The following is a 20,896-nucleotide window of genomic DNA, read 5'->3' on the forward strand; positions in this document are numbered from 1 at the left end:
CATCTCGCTGCTTTTGGCGTCACTTGCTTTATCCAGGAAACGGGGCGTGGCCATTCCCCAATAAGTGTCATGCATATTCATGATTGCCTTCTGCTATTGGTTACAGCTCCGAGTAAAGGCGGAGCTCCAGCTACACAAACAAGACAGCTCGCTCTCAACAAGATCACACAGAGCAGCAACCTTCACTATCAGACAGCCTACTCCCTTATCTTTCAAAAAATCTATTTGTGTTCGTCAACATCTCTTGATATTTGTTTGACATTGTGCGCGCCTTGCACGTACTTCTTCACTGTCATTAGCTTACTTCTTGAGGGGTTTCTCAGCTCTCGTGCTATCTTGTTCTGAAGCAGTAATGGATTTGGTGTGGCTCGTGAGTCTGGCAGTCAGCTTGGGAGCCGGACTTGCTGCTACAGAACGGCACAGCGTCTTCTGGAACAGTACTAACCCAAAGTAAGTTTCTATTCGTTTGTAAACGTATGCATGTGTGTGTGTGTTTGTGTGTGTATGTGTATGTGTGGGTGTGCGTGTGTGCGTATAGACCCTAGACAGTGTGTGAGTGATTGTTCTGTTACTGTAAGTGACGAGCAGATTCACTGTCTGCAGGATACGCAGTGAGTTAGTGTTAGTGGAGATTTGGTTATGTTTCTGTCAGAGGTGAGGATTGGAGGAACTAACATAGCTGTGTGAGACAATTGTTTATTGTTTCTGCTTATCTTCGTCAATCTGTTCCTCTCCATGAGTTTCGCGCAACTTTGGGCTACCGTTTCTCAAGTTGCCTGCGATATTGAAGAGGCTTTTTTTGTTTACACTAGGCTACAGCTTCTGGCCAATCTCCTACTTTAATTGTCTAATTTGTCTAATAATCTCCTATCCCTGATACGTTTTCAATTAGGTATCCGATGTCAGCCTTAACCCGGTAACAGGATTGTAATTACGGTACCGGGCACGCGGATGTAAAAAGAGACGAAGTGTAAGATAGGGAGCGAATACCGAGACCGACTGATAGACAGACAGAATCAACCCTATATTTAACCGCAATAGTCAGACACACACTCATAGTAATAAATAGCCTAACTCACTTAGCCAGTGTGTGTGTGGCTGTGTGTGGCTGTGTGTGGGGGATGTACAATGCTGATCGCTTGTTTTGGGGTCAGAGCCGTAATGTAACCCGACCACTCCGCTGGATCGATGGGGGCTTGACAGGCGTGCGCAGGCTCTGCGGGATTTATTGAGCTTTTAGCGCGGAACTAAAGGAAATAGAACCGTATTATTTTATACAGCAGCAAGGAATTGTGAGGGTCATCCTATAAGCCGGAGTGGTCTGTATGTCGATGAGATGCGTCGAAAACCATTATGTCCCTTCACTACTTGAGTTGATTAAGTTACCCATCTGGGCCCCAGTAATTGACCTTTACCAACGACGACAAACTCATAAGATTTCCGCTACAGAATGACAGACCTGTTGTAATAATTGTCTACGTGACGCTGTGTTGGAAAGTTTTGTCTAAGGTAAAGTCATACTTCGTCATGTTTGTGAGTTGGTGACTCAACTCTGACGTGGTGCGGGTGTTTACCTGTCGTAGGCGGCGCTAGTCAGAGGTTTTGCTAGAGACGGTCTGAGTTAAAGAACACGTCTTCCGCTGTTATAAGGGACGAATACGGGGGAAAGGTGAACTGAAAGTGAAATTCAAAAGGAGACTTAAAATACAAATTGGAGCTATTTTTTGGGGTCTAGTATGAATAACAAACACTTCAAAATCTGAAAGTTGACAACACTTAAACAAATAGATTCAGAGATGATTATCTGGCTCCAAATCAGATTTTTGTTGTGTGGCTCCGCCAGACACTAAGCTGGCCATGCACTAGCCTACATTTCCACTCAGATTTGGGTTGTATAACCACAACAAGAAACATTATAATGCAACACTAATCCCTTCCATGGCAGACCACAGATAGACACTAACGTAACCACACAGAGAAATGGTTTGTTGTGTAGGTCTACATGTTCAGACAGACACACACGCACACACACACACTAACCATTCCCTACCCCTACCCATTTAAGCCTACACCCTCTCACTTAGTCTCTTGTTCAGACACACTGATGACTTTACCAAGAAGTCCTTATCTGTAAACCTCATAAATTCATAATTAGGAGTTCTGGGGAATACTCACTGATACACTGGAAGAGCTATAATCTCACCGGCTTCACTATTTCTACCACTTTTTAATATAGAATCTCCTGCTTGATCCCTTGTTCCCATTTTTCTCTTTATTTACTTTTCTTTTTCAAATCTCTCTTTCTCTAACCCTCTCTCTCTCTCTCTCTCTCTCTCTCTCTCTCTCTCTCTCTCTCTCTCTCTCTCTCTCTCTCTCACCCACTCTCTCTCTCTCTCTCACCCACTCTCTCTCTCTAACCCTCTCTCTCTCTCTCTCTCTCTAACCCTCTCTCTCTCTCTCTCTCCCCCCCCCTCTCTCTCTCTCTCTCTCTCTCTAATCCTCTCTCCCTCTCTCTCTCTAACCCTCTCTCTCTCCCCCCCCCCCCTCTCTCTCTCTCTCTCTCTCTCTCTCTCTAACCTTCTCTCCCTCTCTCTCTCTAACCCTCTCTCTCCCCCCCCACCTCTCTCTCTCTCTCTCTCTCTCTCTCTCTCTCACTCTCTCTCTCTAACCTTCTCTCCCTCTCTCTCTCTTGAGTTATTCAGTCAGATGTCCTGTAGCTGTCATCCCACTTCATAAGGCCACCTGCGTCTCTGCTCCCTAATGACCAATCAGCTGCGTCTCTGCTCCCTAATGACCAATCAGGCAGCTGACCAGTGAATCAGCCAATCAGGCAGCTGACCAGTGAATTGGCAGGTTGGCCCAGTGGGCTGTGATGCTAATGGTTTCCCGGCCTCGTGGGGTTCATCTGACATGGACAGTCTCCATGGTGACCCTCGGGGAGTGGAGAGGGGCCTTCTCCTCTCCACTAACAGTTACATGTTGTTTGTTGTTGAACACCACTGGTCTGTTGGTGCTGGTCTGACGTTCTGCCTGGGTGATTTAATGATTATGGCTTAATCCTCTTTACTCTGCAGCCCTGTGGGGATTTGACACCCAGCGTGTCAAATGTGTGTGTGTTGGTGTTTGAGTGTGTGTGTGTGTGTGTGTGAGGGTTAGTACTGTGCCAGCCATACATCAGTTCCAGTACATGACAGGTGGAGAGACATGTTTTTCATGGCCTTTTACAGACCTGTTTTTGGTGCTCTGCATGTCTATACTTGTGTGTGTGTGTGTGAGTGCTACATGATTGTGTGTAGTAAGTGAGAGAGAGAGAGAAAGTGAGTTTCTTTTAGCCAAATTCAGTCATCATTAGTACTCTGTGGCAACATGGTCATGAGGACTTATAGATCCCAGACTGTGCGTCTGCAGAGTTTACGTCCAGTAGAAAGGTGTGGCGTTAATTTCCAATAAATCAGTGAGTCACACATGCCCACACACACACACACACACACACACATGCTTGGGGGCCATGGAAGAGTGTCTGGTGTGTGTTAATATTAGCTTCAGCCAACATTCCACATTCCCCCTGTTACTATACTCAACTCTGTCAGCTGTGTGTGTGTGTGTGTGTGTGTGAGTCCTCCATCTGTCTGTCTGTACCTGCCTGTTCCTCTCCCCATCTCTACTCCCTCTCTTCCTCTGACCAGCTGGTTCTTTTCTAGCAGAATCAGTTCTTTATCACTCTATGTCTCTCACTTTCTCCCTCTCACTTTCTGTCTCTCTCTCTCTCTCTCTCTCTCTCTCTCTCTCTCTCTCTCTCTCTCTCTCTCTCTCTCTCCCCCCCCCCCTCTCTCTCTCTCTCTCTCTCTCTACCACACCTCTCATCATCACTGCCCAACGATATCTCAGTCTGTCTCTCTGCTCCTCTAATCCCAGAATGACAAGAGATAGAACACTACACACACACACACACACTCAGATTACTGGCAACTATTAATCTCCCCATCTGACCCATGGACGCAGATATCCTCCTGTTGTCTTTATACTTATATAAACAGACGTACGTAACAGGGTTTACGCTCTTCATAGGATAGGGTGTGTGTGCTAGAAAATAGATAGTAAATCTGCAAGTTTAATGCTGGTAGCTCTATTTCTGAACATGTCGAGTCATTTTCTATGTGATCGTTCAGAAGGAGACATAACCTACATTGGAATGATCAGTGAAAGCAGCTTAATGTAAGGTAACCCCCACCATTGGACAGTTCTTCTGACATAACAGCCCTCCTCAAATAGAGAACACACAGATGTTGCACCCATCTCTTATGTAATTCAACATGTTTTATTCTCACTGGCTTGTCCCCCCCCCCGACTCGATCCACCCCCAGTTCTTCCTCTTGCCTCCTTATCCACTCCTTAGTAACAGAGTTAGAAGGACAGAATGAAACGCTGTCCACTCAGTCTAGATCGCCTACTGTAGGAGGGTTTCTGTCACTGTGCTGACTCATTGGGAACACACTGAGATGGAACACATTTAGCACATCTTTATGACCCCTGTGCTGGTGTATCACACTCACACACACACACACACACTCACACACTGTCTCCCAGTGGGATGCATATCAAACCAACCCTTTGCAAAAACAGCATTGTCTTTGCTATTCATCCGAGGTCTTGTGTAAGGGAGAGAGCTGGAGGGAGAGAGATGGAGGGAGAGAGATGGGGGGAGGGGAGAAAGGGAGGTGGAGGGAGAGAGAGGAGAAAGGAAAGGAGAGAGATGAAGGGAGGGAGAGGAGAGAGAATAACAAAGAGGGCAAACAGAGAGGGGGGGATGGGTAGAGGGTGAGAGTAAGAAAGAGAAAGGGGTTTGTGTTAAGAAATTAGCCAGGATAAAGAGCTCCGGTATATTATGTCAGCCTTAAGAGAGAGGGCAGAATGGAGGGGGGGGGGGACGGAGGGAGAGGGGGAGGGGCTGACGGAGGGAGGATAAAGGAAAGACAGACAGAGGGAGGAGAGGCAGGACAGTGATGGATGAAGGGAGGGCAGAGATCTGGTCCTGAATGAGAGCTTCGGCGGTGTCAATGTTTTTTTAAAAGCTCTCAACCCTTTTTCAAAAGCTGTCCTCATAAAAATCTCCCTCTCTCCTCCTACTTTCTCCCTCTTTGCCCCTCTCCCTCTCTCACACACCACTAGAATATTCAACGCTGGTAGCAAGTGGTGTTGACAGCTATAATCCAGGTTGCAACAAAGAAGTTAAAACACCTAGACAGACCACTGCCTAGCGGAGTCTGGTGTTGTCCCTGGCCTCTAGCCACCCCAGTCTGGTGGGAGGTCAGAGACCAGAGAGGCTGCCACAGCCAGCCCCTGGGGTCCATCTCTTCTAGGCTGGTTAGGAAGTGAGTAGAGCTGTGTGGAGAGTAATCCCTGGTCCCTACTGACCTGCGCCCCAACATGGGACAGCAGGTGTAAATGGAACAACACAAAGGCTGTGTGTGAGAGTGTGTGTGTGTGTGTGTGTGTGAATGAACTGACAGATTTTATGATCACACAATATGTGAGCAAACTACAAACGTCTTGTCATGACATTCCTGTGTTAGTGTGTGTGTGTTAGTGTGTGTGTGTGTGTGTGTGAGAGTCGGCTACCTAGTACGTAGGAGCACTTGGTAGGAGTGTACATCTGTTTTGTGTTTCAGTGCTGACTGTGTGTGTGTGTGTGTGTGTGTGTGTGTAATAAGACTGCTGTACTGAGTCAGGGGAGGGGGTGTGAGGGTGGTCACCCTGAAGTCTCTTTCTGAGAAGTCTCTTCAGTTGGATCTGGGGTTAGACCTGGGGTTGGACCTGGGGTTAGACCTGGGGTTAGACCTGGGGTTAGACCTGGGGTTGGACCTGGGGTTGGACCTGGGGTTAGACCTGGGGTTGGACCTGGAGTTGGACCTGGGGTTAGACCTGGGGTTGGACCTGGGGTTGGACCTGGGGTTAGAGGGTTCAAGAGAGACCAGGAGAGGAGGACAGAAGAGAGACCAGGAGAGGAGGGCAGAAGAGAGACCAGGAGAGGAGGACAGAAGAGAGACCAGGAGAGGAGGGCAGAAGAGAGGCAGAAAGTGTTGGAAAGGAAAGAAAGATGAAATTGCCTTCAGCCCTGTCTGTTTACTGTCCATAGACCTCAGTTACACACTCACACACACACACATACACACACACACACACACAGAGGCTCCAGTCTGTTCTGATAAACAGATGTGCTCTTCGTGCCGTAGGCGTGGGATGCCCTGAATTCGGGTCTTCAGATAACCTCTCTCTCTCACACACACACACACACACACACACTAGAACTAAGTAACAAGGGTGTGAAGGGAGGTGTGTGTTGTTTTTCTCTTTGCCGTGACTCTCTCACATTTACACACACACACACACACACACACACACAGACCCCAGTCATTCACAGACATGTAGCTATCACATTAATGTGAGTTTCACTCTCCCGAGAACTGTCAGTCAGAGGGAAGGACGAACGAGGAAGAGAGAGAAAGACGAGACTGTTCAACACCAGAGAACTCTGATGAAAGAGAACGGGGGAGGGAGAGACAGAGCTAGAAGAATATGGAAAGCGAGGGAGGACAAAGAAAGAGTGTTTGTGTTCCAGTTCTGATGCTCTGGCCCTCGTTCAACCGGCATCAATCAGACATTAAGCTGTGGTGTCACAGGCTGTATCAAGCACACACATGGATCCCGTCAAATTACCAAATAATCCCTCAAAATAATTTACAAGTCAAAGATTTGTATTAAAATCACAGCTGGGAGAAGTGTGTGTGTGTGTGTGGGAGGGGGGGGGGTGTGGGAGGGGGGTCAGTCGGCCTCAGGCAAATACGAGGGGGGTAATCAGCCCCCCTCTCCTCCTCCTTCAGGGAACACACTGGCCCCAGACCCCTAACAGCTTTTAATTACACGGAGGAGGAGGGAGCAGGAGGAGGAGGGAGCAGGAGGAGGAGGGAGAGAGACTAAACGGGTTCTAAAAGTCTTGATGGTGGCTTGTGTTTGGGATTAGCAACAAGAGAATCAGTTTTGTGGGCTTTACGACAGGCGCAGGCTTTAATGGGGTGAAGCGGTTGGCTGCTGACAAGGAGAGAGTGTGGGAATGAAGTGAATCCATTCAGAAGAAAAGCAGAAGTCTCTCTTCAGACAGAAGCACTTGAGGTTCCTCGTGCAGCCCTGTTATTAAGAGTCAAAGGAAAGAAACCAGAAAAGAAAAAGAAGAAACAAGCAAAGATTGCAGGTTGTTTGTTTAAATTGAGCTCTCTACAGATCAGTGTTTTGCTCAATAACTGTCAGATACAAACTCTCCCGCCCCCACGTTCAAAACACACAAACCCAAATCTGCAGGCTCGGCTGAGGATACACACCTTGTTTGAAAGGGCGTTGAGACGGGAGGCTAACAAACACTGAGCTGGGCTGCGATAACAATGCATGCTGAGACAGGCAGGATAACACCAACAGACACACACACACACACACACAGCAAGGAGGGGCCTGTGTTGCGAGCCCGTCATGGAGACAGTGAGTCTGAGGCCTGACAAGGGGCCCTGACTGGATCCACATCTACACAGCATTGCCATCACTGATACCTTCTGTCCCCACGCTTTGATGCTGGGGGGCACACACACATGCAAACACACACACACATGCAAACACACACACACATGCAAACATACACACACATGCAAACACACACACACATGCAAACACACACACACATAATCACAGTAAAACACTTACAACTTGCACTGTTCTTGCCCTTTCTCCAAGCACATCTTACTTTCATCCAACACACATACCTGATTACACACACATGTACACAGTTACTGTCTCTGTCCAGTGACAGAGTTTCTAGATAAGAGCTCATTAACCCTGCCAATGTCATCAGTGAGATATGCTAATGTCTGTGCTTGAGCTGAACAGACATGAGGGCTGAGCCACAGCAGGAGTAGCCACACACACACACACCGCCTGCCGCACACACATACACACACACCGCCTGCCGCACACACACACCATCGAACCTAACAGCTTGAACCTGAATGATTATATTTGATTACAAAATACAGAAATATCCTCTTTTTAGAACACACTTTGTTTGCCTGATTAGCAATCGAGAGGGAGAGAAAGAGAGAGACACAGAGAGAGAGACACACAGAGAGAGAGAGAGACACAGAGAGAGACACAGAGAGAGACAGAGAGAGAAGGCTTAACCAGAGCCATAAAAAGCAAAGAGAGGTTACTGGAATGAAGAGACACAGACTGACTGTCTCTCCCCCCCTGTCTCTCCCTTTGATAGGTGAGACAGGGTGAAAAGACACTAATGAGGGAAAACAGTCACACCCACGACAAACCAACAGGTGTTGAAGGGACAGACAGAACGAAGAGAGGGGGGCGAGCGAGAACAGCCCTACATGCAGTGAGCCAGATGGATGGAAAGAGTGAAAGTTGTTTAGGGCAGAATGACTTAACAGTCTACTAGGCCGTGAGAAGAAGAATAGGGAGACTCTATTTAGTATGAAAGCAAGAATCCTCACATCAACAACAAGTGATATGATGGAAAGAACGAGAGAGAGAGAAAGAGCTTTAGGGATGGGCCAGACTGAAAGAAGTCGTGCAACAGAGGGTTTGTTGTTTTGTCCTATCAAAACACAGTCAACAGGTCCGTCTTGCCAGGTTAGCTTCTAATTGTGCCTGTCTACTGACAGGTTAGCATTAGCCGTCCTTCAGAGTGCTCGCACGCGCTCGCTGTTACCACTGAGTCACTGGCAGCTTGACATGTTTTGGAGTGTGGCTCGTACGCCCGCTCGTGTGCGTGTTTGCGGTTGTTATGCGTGTGAGTCCGTGTGTTTCAGCCCGCGTTGCCATGGCGGCCAGGTGTGCCACCAAGTGTGAACATGACAACGAGCTCAGGTCGCTCTAGCTGTCCCCTCAAATCTGTGTTGGCAGTACAGCCTATATCTAACCAAGTCTCTCTCCCCCTCTCTCTCTCTCCCCCCTCTCTCTCTCTTTCTTTCTGTAGCTTCCTGTGGGACGACTACACCGTGGACGTGCGTATCAATGACTACCTGGACATCATCTGCCCCCACTACACCCGCGGCGAGCTGCCTTCCCAGGAGGCCGAGCGCTATGTCCTGTACATGGTGGAGCGTGAGGACTACGAAGTGTGCAAGCCTCACTCCTTCGACCAGCTACGCTGGGAGTGTTCCCGCCCCTTCGCCGCTCACTCACCTGAGAGGTTCTCTGAGAAGTTCCAGCGCTTCACGCCCTTCACCCTGGGCAAGGAGTTCCGTCAGGGCGAGAGCTACTACTACATCTGTAAGCATGAACGCTGCTCCCCTAGAGCCATCCACGTCACTCTGACAACATGATACACTGACAACATACACTGGCCCATACACTGGCCCATACACTGGCCCATACACTGGCCCATAGACTGGCCCATAGACTGGCCCATAGACTGGCCATTGAACTGGCTGAAACCAGGTTCAACCAGTTGGTTCCAGAACATGTTGGAACGAGTTACATTAAAGACAGAACATCACAAACACAGCAGGCCTACCTCACAGTACCTCTGAGTTATGACTAATGTCTACACAGTATCATGTGTATAATTACATCACGACTGCTGCTACTTCTGGTACATAGTATACCACTAATGACATACCCTCAGAAGTTGAAGGTGAACAGACAGAATAACGATGTTGTGAAGTTCGATGTGTGTATTCAATCTCACTCTCTCTCCCTCCAGCTAAGCCACTGCACCACCATGGGCAGGAGTGTCTGAGACTGAAGGTGGATGTAGTGGGACATCACGGTAAGCTGTCCTACTCTCTGTGGTGACATGGGCTGGGGTCAGGGGTCAGGGGTCAGGGGTCGGGTCGCTCTGCTTAGCTTGAACTGGTGACGGCGCTGATGTTGTCTCCCTTTCTTCCCAGCAGGCTCTGCAAAGACCCAGGCAGACAAAGGGAAGGTGGAGGAGATGGAGAAAGCGATGGATGGAGGGAAAGGAAAGGTTGGCGCCGCTGGAGGAGTTCACAACCCATCCAACAGGTTACCTGCAGGTGTGTGTCTCTGTCCATCTCACCTCCACATGCCAGAGAGACTGTGTTTACAGAAACCTTAGAACATTTGAACAGTCTTTATTTCTGGAGGGAACATTCCAACAGCACTAGACACATTCCCCTGACTTAATCTTCTGGAATGGAGAGTGACGCATGTTCCACTGGCTCTGTTTGTATTTGGGAGTGATAAAAAGGCAGCACATTTGAACCCCCTCTCTCTCCCTCCCTCCCTCTCTCCAGATGACCCTGCCGCGATGGAGCCTAACGTCCAGAGGAGCGTGGGCAGTGCAGGAGTCCAGCTTGTCTCTGTCTCCCTCTCCTTCACCATGATCCCTGTGTTACTAGCCTTGCTCCACTCCCTGACCCTGAGCCTGCACTGAGCCTGAGCCAGGACCCTCCAGCTGGGCCCACCCTGCCCCCCCGGCCCCTGCCCCCCCGGCCCTGCCCCCCCCCCCCCCGGCCCTGCCCCCCCGGCCCCCAGAGACTTTATCCTTCCAGTGCTGGTCATTGGTGTATTAAAGAGAATACTTTGATTTTTTATGAAGATTTTTTTATAAAGATTTTTTATATGAGCATGGACAGAGCTACCTGTGTGTGTGTGTGTGTGTGTGTGTGTGTGTGTGTGTGTGTGTGTGTGTGTGTGTGTGTGTGTGTGTGTGTGTGTGTGTGTGTGTGTGCTCAGGCGGGCGGAACGTAGACCGTTTCCAAGATGAGGATCTTCAAGAGTATTTTTTTGGACGATCGTTTTTCTGCTGTCGCAGAAGGTTCTTTTCTAAATTAACTACGATGACTTTTTCTCCATTTTTTTTCTTTTTCTTCTCCATCCATCCTTGTCTGATTAGACTAAAAGCTGTTGAATTGAACACTGACCCTCTTTGACACAAAACTGGAAGTGCAACTAGTATAACTGGAAAAGTGATCATTTATGTTACCAGAATTTACACAACTGACAAAGGGATTCTTTTCATCCTGAATTCAACTCACGTATTCCATAAACCTTTAGAACGAGGATGTTTTGTTTTTCTTAGAGACACTGATTGTCTGCTTGTTAGTTGTCCTCTACCTGTACAGGTGTTTGGTGTTATAAGTATTTATGTAGAAAAATGTATTTGTTATCTCTGAGTTATGAAGACAGCTTGTTGTTGTAGATTAGGACTCTGATATAAGGAAACACGTTGTTCAGTTTTGACTGTAGAAGCTCCCTCACACTGTAAAAGACACACTAACTCTGGCTACAGATGCTGCAACAAAACACACGTATCCACTCCGTTCTATATCAAGTACGGAGAAACACATCACCTGACATCCTTTTAGATGACATAGCATTTTCAACAAGCTAATTGTAATTGTTTTTTGTCGTTTTTGCTTGTGTACAAACACCACGTTCAATGGAGGAGTTTAACAGCAAAGAGGTTTAACTAAGAGACAGATAAGCAGGAGGAGAGGCAAACATGGGGACTGTTTAGATTTGTCCAGTTTTGGAGTGGTGCTTCTAAACTATTGTGCCCATACACCCTCTCACATATCCCAATACCAACATAGTAGCACGGTACACTGGTATTTATGGTCATGTTTACAAGAATTGCTCAGTACAAATCTCATTTACACACAAACACACACATTCATACACACACTTGTATTTGTCATACAAGAACAGAACTGAAGGAACTATCCTGAACACACAGTCTACACACAAGTTATTCTTGTTTTGTTTTGTTGTTCTCATTTTGTGTTTTTTTGTTGTTGTAAAAATGTGTACATAGAGAAAAGTCTATAAAAACAACTGCATTTGTTTAAAATGTGAAACCCCTTGTGAAATAAAATGATTTGGTGAAAATACACCTGGTTTTATCTTTTTAAGTCTCACATTGACAGACACGTGGTGAAGACGAAGGTTGTAAATCAAATGTTTTCTTAGCTTCATAAGCAGCTAGCATTGAAAAATGCTGCTGCAACAATTCAGTTTTCAAGAGAAGATTTGGTAGTTGACACTGTCCCTCTGCAAACTTATCCATATGCCCTCCGAGGAAATCTCGCCCTCTCTCCAACTGACACTCAGGTCTTCCCCCTTCTCCCTTTACTCATTCCCTCGCTTTTCTCTTTCATCCTGGGCTGGGAGGTTTGCCCTGGCATGGACTTCACAGCCTGTTGGCCAAACATGGGGGAGAAAGAGAGAGGCAGGGTGGAGAGACGTGGGGAGAGACGGGGGGGGGGGAAGCCTGAGAAGACCCTGAAAACAAACTGACACACTGGTGTGAGACTGTCACTCCAACCCGCTCTCTCGACCTCACACTCTTTCCTTCACTTGTTCTTTCTTTTGCCTCTCTCTCTCTTTTCTCTGTCCTCCCCCTCAGCGCCTTGCTGCTCTCTGAAGCAGCCTGGTCCTGTGTGTGCACCAGGGTGAGCAGGACAGAAGAGGAACCACGATAGCCATGCTAGCCTGCACACTAAACAGCTACAGGACAGTACAACAGTAAATGCCACTGTCAATTTCACAGCATCGGAAATACAAAAGGGAGTCAAACTTATAATGAATGCCTTTATCAAAGACCATATTAACTTGGTGATTTTCACACGTAAGCATAAATGGTGGGTTAGGATTAGGACACCTACAGACCATGTACGGTATGTTCGGCTGGAGATGAAGGGATTCTAGCCAAGATGATGTAATTCATTCCACTCCTTCATTCCATCCCTGCCAAGAGATGAGAAGTGAGTTCTGTGAGGAAGAGGAAGCCAGGCCACAGCTCAAAGGGGCAGAGATCTCCTTCTGCTTATAACAGAGAAACACATACGTGGAAATAGAAACTGTGGGATTAATGTCAAAGTGCAGGGCCTGCCGACCCAATAAACAAACTAAACATTTGTTTAGGGCCCCGCGAATGGTTCGGGCCCTCAGAGCAAGGCCCGTGATTGGTTTGCCCCCCAACCCCCCCCCCAAAAAAAAACATTTGTACAAAAACATTGGCAACATTTTTGTCAATCAATCAATGGGCTCCATATACGATTTTTGTTTAGGGCCTGCCCAGCAGAGAAGCCTAAAACAGAGTAGATTAAAGAGGACTCTCTCTACTTCTCAAGTGATCATCAATGATGCAAACTTTTTAAAATAAACATTTTGTAACATTTTGGAACCTTATGAAAATATTAGTTCCCACACAGTGAAAGAAGAGGAGGAGAGGGGACAACAGAGAAGCCTGAAACAGATTAGAGTAAAGCAGAGCAGAATGGGAGTGAATACCTACAGTAGAATTGTATCTTTTGAATTACACAATTGTATCTTTTGTACGATTATTTTTTGTAATATTTGTTTTTTATATAGTAAATTACGGTAACTTTATATTTTATTTTATATTTTACTTAAATTCTAAATCCACTTAGTATTGCAAATGTACGTACCTTTACTATAGTAAGACCTCGTATTTACATTTTTAAGATTCCATGTTTCATGTATGCACTTTCCTGACAAAAACAATTCCTGGTCTGTGCAAACTTTCATGGCGATTAAAACCCATTCTGATTCAGATTCTGAGGGGAAATCGCTAGAAGCAGATTTGGACAGCCCTGGATTAGGCCAACATCTCATCATGGTATTCTAAATCCAAATCTGTTGCTTTGACATTTTCTATATAATGATAATGGCATACTGTAACTAATTAGTTTCTCTCTTGGAAGTCGCTTTGGATAAAAGCGTCTGCTAAATGAATAAATGTAAATGTAGTTTATATGCCATACAGTCTATGGAAAATGAGATGATTTCTCTCAGCTATCCATCCCTTTTACAACGTGGTACAGTAGCCTGTAAACGCGAGAAATTGAGTTATGTCATCAATTGTCATAGCAACCATCCTGTCATTGGTTAAGATCTGCTCCTCCCCTTTCAGAATACTGATTACAAACACGGAAGTGCAGATAAAACGTCACCTTAGCAGAATAGCAATTTCATTGATAACCACTAAGATTTCAACAATAATTTAGCAGTTGCTGCTAGTACAGAACGACCATTTACAAGCACGCATATCAAGTATTTGGTTTTCCGTTCTATGGATTTTTTGGAGTTTTTATCATGTGCGTGTATCGTATTTACGGTTGGGATGTTCTCGACAGGATTGTAAGTTTGCCAGCTCTTCAGCATGTATCTGAAAGTAATGCAACTGCAGGCTGTAGTTATCTGCTTGTGTGGTTAGCCATGTCAGTCCAGTGTGCATTGTCGCCACTTGTCTCTAACGTTTACGAGTTTGCAAACTAGAGATACTGCACAGAACCAGAATTCTTTATTCCTGTGTATGTTCGAGTGTGTCTCGATTTGTATTTGTCCTTATGTCAAGAGACACACACAGAGAGCGGAGACTCGTAGTAAGCCACAGACCAAATGTTGTGTGTTTATTTTTCAGAACCGACCTGAAAAAGATGAGAGCATCTCAAAGTGCTGACAGCGTCCAGTTCCTGCCCTTTCTCACCACCTGCCTCAAGTACGATCATTGTGTGTGTGTGTGTGTGCGCGTGTGTGTGTGTGCGTGCAGAGATGGCAAAAGTACACACATCAAATTTAAGGAGTGAAAGTGAAAAGTTCTCTGAAGTTCACTAAATAGTAAAAATCTACTTAAGTAAAATAACAAAGTATTTGTACTTTGTTACTTCCCTGTGTGTGCATGTAATTCTCACTGGTAACTGTTAATAATTTCCTGTTTTGTCATGCTTCCATAGCAACCTCGGATGGTTGTATTATGGGATACTAAAGAGGGATAGGACCCTGGTACTAGTCAACACCATCGGGGCTTCCCTACAGACCCTCTACATTGTCTCCTACTGCCACTACACCAAGGAGAGGGTGAGCCATACCTCTGCTGCTGGAGGCCCCTCCTACCAGGATCATGGAGCCTGTTTGCTTAAGAATGTAACTATATGGGTTTCCGTGTGTGTAATGGCTGTGCGTGTGTGTGTGTGTTGCAGAGGCGGGTTACCAGTCACACCTTGGCTGCAGCAGCAGTGCTGTGTGGAGGCTGGCTGTACTTCAGCATGTTGCTGCCTCCGGGAGACAGTCAGCTGGCTCAGCTGGGCCTCACCTGCAGTGTGTTCACCATCAGCATGTACCTGTCCCCCCTTACCGACCTGGTAAACAGCCCTAGCAACACATACACAGCCCTAGCAACACATAGACGGCCCTCACGACCTCAAGACGGCCCTCACTACCTCAAGACGGCCCTCACTACCTCTAGACGGCCCTCACTACCTCTAGACGGCCTCACTACCTCTAGACGGCCCTCACTACCTCTAGACGGCCCTCACTACCTCTAGACGGCCCTCACTACCTCTGAAATGCCTGTCACCCTTACCTGTTCTGTACAGAACATAAACCCCCTCACCTATCTAGTTACACACCCCTCAACGGCACACTGCCGCTACCCATGAACAACATGGGTGAACACGGCACATACCATTAAACATGCCCTGAAGAAAACTGAAACGGCGGATCTTCTTTAACATTCTCCTCAATGTAGGAATGTTCTGTCTCCTGCTTCCTGTGGTCCTCCTCTGCTTCCTGCTTCCTGTTGTCCTCCTTCATTCCTCTGTGTGTGTTGTCCTCTGGTACAGCCTCCAGTTTCCTGCCTTTCTCCCCCTGCGTCCCTTTCCTGTTTGCGTCCTTCTCTTCTGGGCTGAGTGGTCGTCTGCCTGTACTTGCATTTCCTTCCATATAGTTGTGTTGAACTGTGTAAACACACACACACTCCCACATGGATAGTCACACACACACCATTACCTCCCAGGTGTATGTGTTGTTTGAGATACCTCTTTGTTTTATACCCCTACAATTGTTGTGTTCTCTCTGTCTCTCTCTGTCTCTCTCTTTCTCTGTCTATGTCTCTCTGTCTGTCTCCCCCCTCTCTCTCTGTCTCTCTGGCGTCTCTCTCCCTGTGTGTGTCAGGTGGAGATTGTGCGCAGTAAGAATGTGAGTCGTCTGTCGTTCCCCCTCACAGTGGCAACGTTCTTTACCTCCACCTCCTGGACGCTGTACGGCCTCCAGCTACAGGACTACTACATCATGGTAGTCTGCAGCCACACCTCTGCAGCCACACCTCTGCAGCCACACCTCTGCAGCCACACCTCTGCAGCCACACCTCTGCAGCCACAATGCAAGACACCAACCAGACACAACATTCATGTGTGCGTGTGTGTCTTTTTCAGGTGCCAAACACGCCTGGCATCGCCACCAGCCTCATCAGATTCTACCTGTTCTGGAGGTTTACGCCTGCCAATCAGGACTCACCGTCCTATAACCTGCTCCAGATCTGAGGGGGCGGGACATTCGTCCACCAATGGTAGTGAGGGATCAGGAGGGCAGCCCACCGTTTACCAAGTGCCTTGAGTCCTCCGACATCATGTCCCTCACGTGACGATTGATTGAATTAGTCAAGAATGAATGACATGTTTGAGTCTTCCGCCATAGAATGAGACTCAGTACCCATGACCTGTCCTAGGCCAGACTAGGGGGGGGACTAGCTGCTTGTCTGGATGACCTGCCTGAACAGGGGCCTCCCAGCCTGTGAGGACCAGGGGCCTCCCATGTTGTTACACAGCGTACACTTCCTTCTCTCTATACATTATTCTAGTCCTACATAACCCAACAGGACATGGCTGTGGATTCTTATATTTTTCTCTGTTTATTTTCGTGCCCAAAGTAAATATACTGTATTGTGATTGCTATTTTTATAAACAGTTGTGTAAAAGAGAATATGTACGTACAAAAGGATATTATCTCTACGCAGGGGAAATGATGGTGTGTGCTTGGCTGGTGACTGGTACTTAAAATAAATGTTTTATATGTCTTTTAAAGGTGTGTGTTTCTCCTCATATACCCAGTCAAATTATCCAGTCTGGGATACCACAGCAGTGAGCAGGGGCTTGTTTCTGTGTGTGTATCGGGGGGTAGTGGTGGGAAAGGCCGTGTGGGGTGTTCTCAGCGTGTGTGTGTGTGTGAGAACGCCAGCCTCTTCCTGTGCTCAAAGAGCTGGTCCCCCCTACAGTGATCACACATACGACAACAGACGTGGAGAGGAAAGAGATCAAATGAGATGAGTGAGAAGTGTGTTGATACTGAGTGGGAAAGAAAGGAATGAGAAAGAGGGTTAGAAGACTGGTAGAGAAGGTAGAACCATCACCAGGGAGGAGGGGAAGGGGTCATGTCGGCCCTGTTTGGACCAGACAGGACAGGCTAGTGGAGCTCTGCTCTCAGCCTCCACTACAAATCCACTACAGAGTTAACGGCATTGTTCCTGTCCCCTCCACACAGGCACATGTAGATCAAACCTGGAGAGAGAGGCCGGGGTTCAGCAGAGGAGGGAGGTTAGCCGGGCGTGTCGTCAGCAGATAGAGATCTGGTGGAAGAGGAGCCCAACATAGGAGAGCAGGAATAAGGAGGGGGAGGTCTGAGCTGTTAGGAGTGTGTGTGTGAGTGAGTTAAGCATGGGAGGACAATGGAAGACCTAATGAGTGGAGTCAGATAGACTAGACAAGCACATACAGACAGTGTTAATGCCCACCCACCAGACAAGCCTGTGTGTGTGTGTGTGTGAGGGATCAAAGCAGACTCCATGGTGGATGTGTGTCATATTGTGGATGTGTGTCCTTGGTGAAGTGCACGGACAGCAAGGAGGAGTGTGTGTGTGTGAGTTTGGGGGGGTGTAATCAGTTAAACAATGGGAGTCAGCTCACAAACAGGATCCCTCTGTATCCTGTTTAAGAGACTGTCTATACAACAAGAAAAACTACATTCAGCCCATACTCCACACATATCTTTAATGATATATACCAACCCTCTGTACGCACACAGACCGTCCCAGCACACCCACACACACACAGGTTTACTGTGTAAAACTAGAGCTTTTTTGGGAATGAACAGGGACAGCACAGGCTGTGTGTGGTGAAACTATAGACTCAGCATACACACACACACATGCACACACACACACACACACACACACACACACAAACACGTAAAGGGAGAGTCAGCAGGTGCACTTTCTACCATCAGTAAAAACACACCTGTCCCAGCTGTTGTTTTGAAAAGAAAGAGAGAAGGACAGAGGGTGGGAGGAAGAATGTGCTTTTCTTTCAGTATTTTCCTGTCATCCAATCACCTCTCTCTCTCTCTCTCTCTCTCTCTCTCTCTCTCTCTCTCTCTCTCTCACTCTCTCTCTCACTCTCTCACTCTCTCTCTCACTCTCTCTCTCTCTCTCTCTCTCCCCCTTTTTCTCCCTCCCTCTCTCTCTCCCTCTCTCTCTCTCTCTCTCTCTGTCTGTCTCTCTGTCTCTCTGTCTCTGTCTCTCTCTCTCTCTCTCTCTCTCTCTCTCTCTCTCTCTCTCTCTCTCTCTCTCTCTCTCTCTCTCTCTCTCTCTCTCTCTCTCTCTCTCTCTCTCTCTGTCTCTCTCTCTCTCTCTCTCTCTGTCTCTCTGTCTCTCTGTCTCTCTGTCTCTCTCTCCCCTTCTGTTTTCTATCTGCTTTGTAATCTCAGGTGTACTTTTTCAGGTTAGTGTCTCAGGTGCCTGGACTTAGACACACACACACAGACACACACACATGCTCGCTCACAGGCACTCGTGGACTCACACACTTTGACACGTCTGTGGCTGCGCACACACACACACACATACACACACTGCTGACCTGCCCATCTCTCCTGTCCTCAAGCCCATGTACGTGCTCCAGGAGGAGGGGAAGCTGCAGTTGCTGCCTCAGGAATGAATGAGGAACAATGTGCAGAGAGCAGCATGTGGCTTCTTTCTCCTCTGCCCGGCGCTCTGTTGACTTTCATCAGCATTCTCCTCCACAGGTCCCTCAGGTTACACAGCTGAAGGACTGTGTCTCTCACACACACACACACACACTCACACACACACACAGTGAACCCCACCCACATGCACATACACTCTCAGCCAGTCAACCTACCAGTGGCCCAGGCACACAGAGGAAAGGTTAAGAGGTAGGAGCGGTGACTTCTGGTCCACAGTCAGTGGTGTCCAGCTCCAGAGCTTCCTGGAGGACCACAGGCCCTCCTCTCCTGCAGCGCTGACAGGCCCTCCTCTCACTGCAGCGCTGACAGGCCCTCCTCTCCTGCAGCGCTCACAGGCCCTCCTCTCACTGCAGCGCTCACAGGCCCTCCTCTCCTGCAGCGCTCACAGGCCCTCCTCTCCTGCAGCGCTCACAGGCCCTCCTCTCACTGCAGCGCTCACAGGCCCTCCTCTCCTGCAGCGCTCACAGGCCCTCCTCTCCTGCAGCGCTCACAGGCCCTCCTCTCCTGCAGCGCTCACAGGCCCTCCTCTCACTGCAGCGCTCACAGGCCCTCCTCTCCTGCAGCGCTCACAGGCCCTCCTCTCCTGCAGCGCTGACAGGCGCAGTGTGCAGACAGGTAATCTTTAAACTGTCAAAGTCCTGATCCCAATCCTGCCACTCACACAATGCTAGCATTGTCTTCCTGTTATTTGCATATTAAAAGAATACCAATGTACAATTGTGGTCATTCAGTGTTTGGTTCTGGTGGTATACATGGCCAGGGTAATAAAACTGAGGTAAACACATTATAAAAATAAAAGCTGTCATCGTTAGAGTACAGTAACAGAACATTGACCCACATAGCCAGCCATCTACAGACTAACAGGTGGTTGGTTTAAAGCAGCTGTAAATGTGTTTATAGATAACCACTAATGTTTTTCCTGTCAGGGTAAGCACCAAGGACACATAGACACAAACACGTACACTATCACCCTACACACACACACACACACGCACACACACACACGCACACACACCCTGAGGAGCAGTAGTCCTGTCTAAACACGCTGACTGGCCCCCCTCCAGGGCTGAATTACATGTGCCAGAAATATTACTGTGTGTGTGTGTGTGTGTGTGTGTAAAGTACAGATGTGCTGAGGAAAGACAACAGGAGACTTGCTTTCAGAGGCAAATGGAACATTCTGCATTGTGTGCACATTTACAGTGGTTTATGTCTCACCACACGACACATGAAGCCGCAAAGAGAATCTTTTTAAAAAGTTTTTAATGTAGATCATTTTTGTTAAATATTCTATGGTTTCAGATTGGAAACAAGGTAGAAGAAAACCTTTATTATATCCATGAAAATTTATTTTATGGTGTAGTATGTATTTTAACGTGTAGTATGTCCGGTCCTGTAAATTGACAGGCTCATTCCACCCAGGTCGACCCTGCTAGGGACGCTTCTTGGTGATGTACTTGGCCAGTGTGATGAACTCCTCCACGTCCAGACGATCATCCTGGTCACAGTCGGCAAAGACCATCAACTCCACCAGCAGCTGATCATTCAGATCCTACAGAGAGGAGGAGGAAACTGGGACCCATTTGACCTCATATAATCCCCAATAACCAGTGTCATATTACCTGGGTGAACACTGTCAAACACTTGACTTACGAGTTAGCTTTTATTTGTATTTTTCACACACTTACACACACCCCCACCCACACACAAACCCCCCCACACACACCCCCCACCCACACACACACACACACACCCCCACACCTGGATCTCATCGAACTTGCTTGGCAGGAGCTCCTTAAGCTGCTCTCTGTAGAGGTTTGTTCCATCTGAACTGTAGCTGAGGAACAAAGCTCTGAACCCAGAGTCCTGGAGACCATCTGAGGAGGGAGGGAGGGAGAATCCAAAGTTATATCCTGGCTGAGGTAAAAACGTTATGACAAAGACAAGACACAAACTCTTCCTATCCATGATACTTACTTGTCTCCGCCTGAATCAGAGGAAGCAAGCAGAGGAGGGCCAATGCTGCCCCCAG

At 47.5% G+C, this 20,896-nt stretch overlaps 2 protein-coding genes across 2 annotated transcripts; both read left to right on the forward strand.

The window, feature by feature from the left end:
* Window positions 1-155: 155 nt before the first annotated feature.
* On the forward strand, window positions 156-11,912 carry efna1b (ephrin-A1b). The gene is made up of 5 exons (XM_047016524.1): window positions 156-450; window positions 9,032-9,327; window positions 9,761-9,826; window positions 9,951-10,073; window positions 10,314-11,912. The coding sequence occupies exons 1-5, from the start codon at window positions 353-355 to the stop codon at window positions 10,451-10,453; spliced, it is 723 nt and encodes a 240-aa protein (XP_046872480.1). The 5' UTR covers window positions 156-352; the 3' UTR covers window positions 10,454-11,912.
* A 2,049-nt stretch (window positions 11,913-13,961) lies between these two features.
* Window positions 13,962-16,907, forward strand: slc50a1 (solute carrier family 50 member 1). The gene is made up of 6 exons (XM_047016525.1): window positions 13,962-14,184; window positions 14,468-14,545; window positions 14,781-14,904; window positions 15,027-15,188; window positions 16,000-16,119; window positions 16,260-16,907. Exons 1-6 carry the CDS (start codon window positions 14,117-14,119, stop codon window positions 16,365-16,367), a joined length of 660 nt encoding a protein of 219 aa, XP_046872481.1. The 5' UTR covers window positions 13,962-14,116; the 3' UTR covers window positions 16,368-16,907.
* Window positions 16,908-20,896: the final 3,989 nt, after the last annotated feature.

Source organism: Hypomesus transpacificus, unplaced genomic scaffold, assembly GCF_021917145.1.
Source record: "Hypomesus transpacificus isolate Combined female unplaced genomic scaffold, fHypTra1 scaffold_396, whole genome shotgun sequence".
Lineage (NCBI taxonomy): Eukaryota > Metazoa > Chordata > Actinopteri > Osmeriformes > Osmeridae > Hypomesus > Hypomesus transpacificus.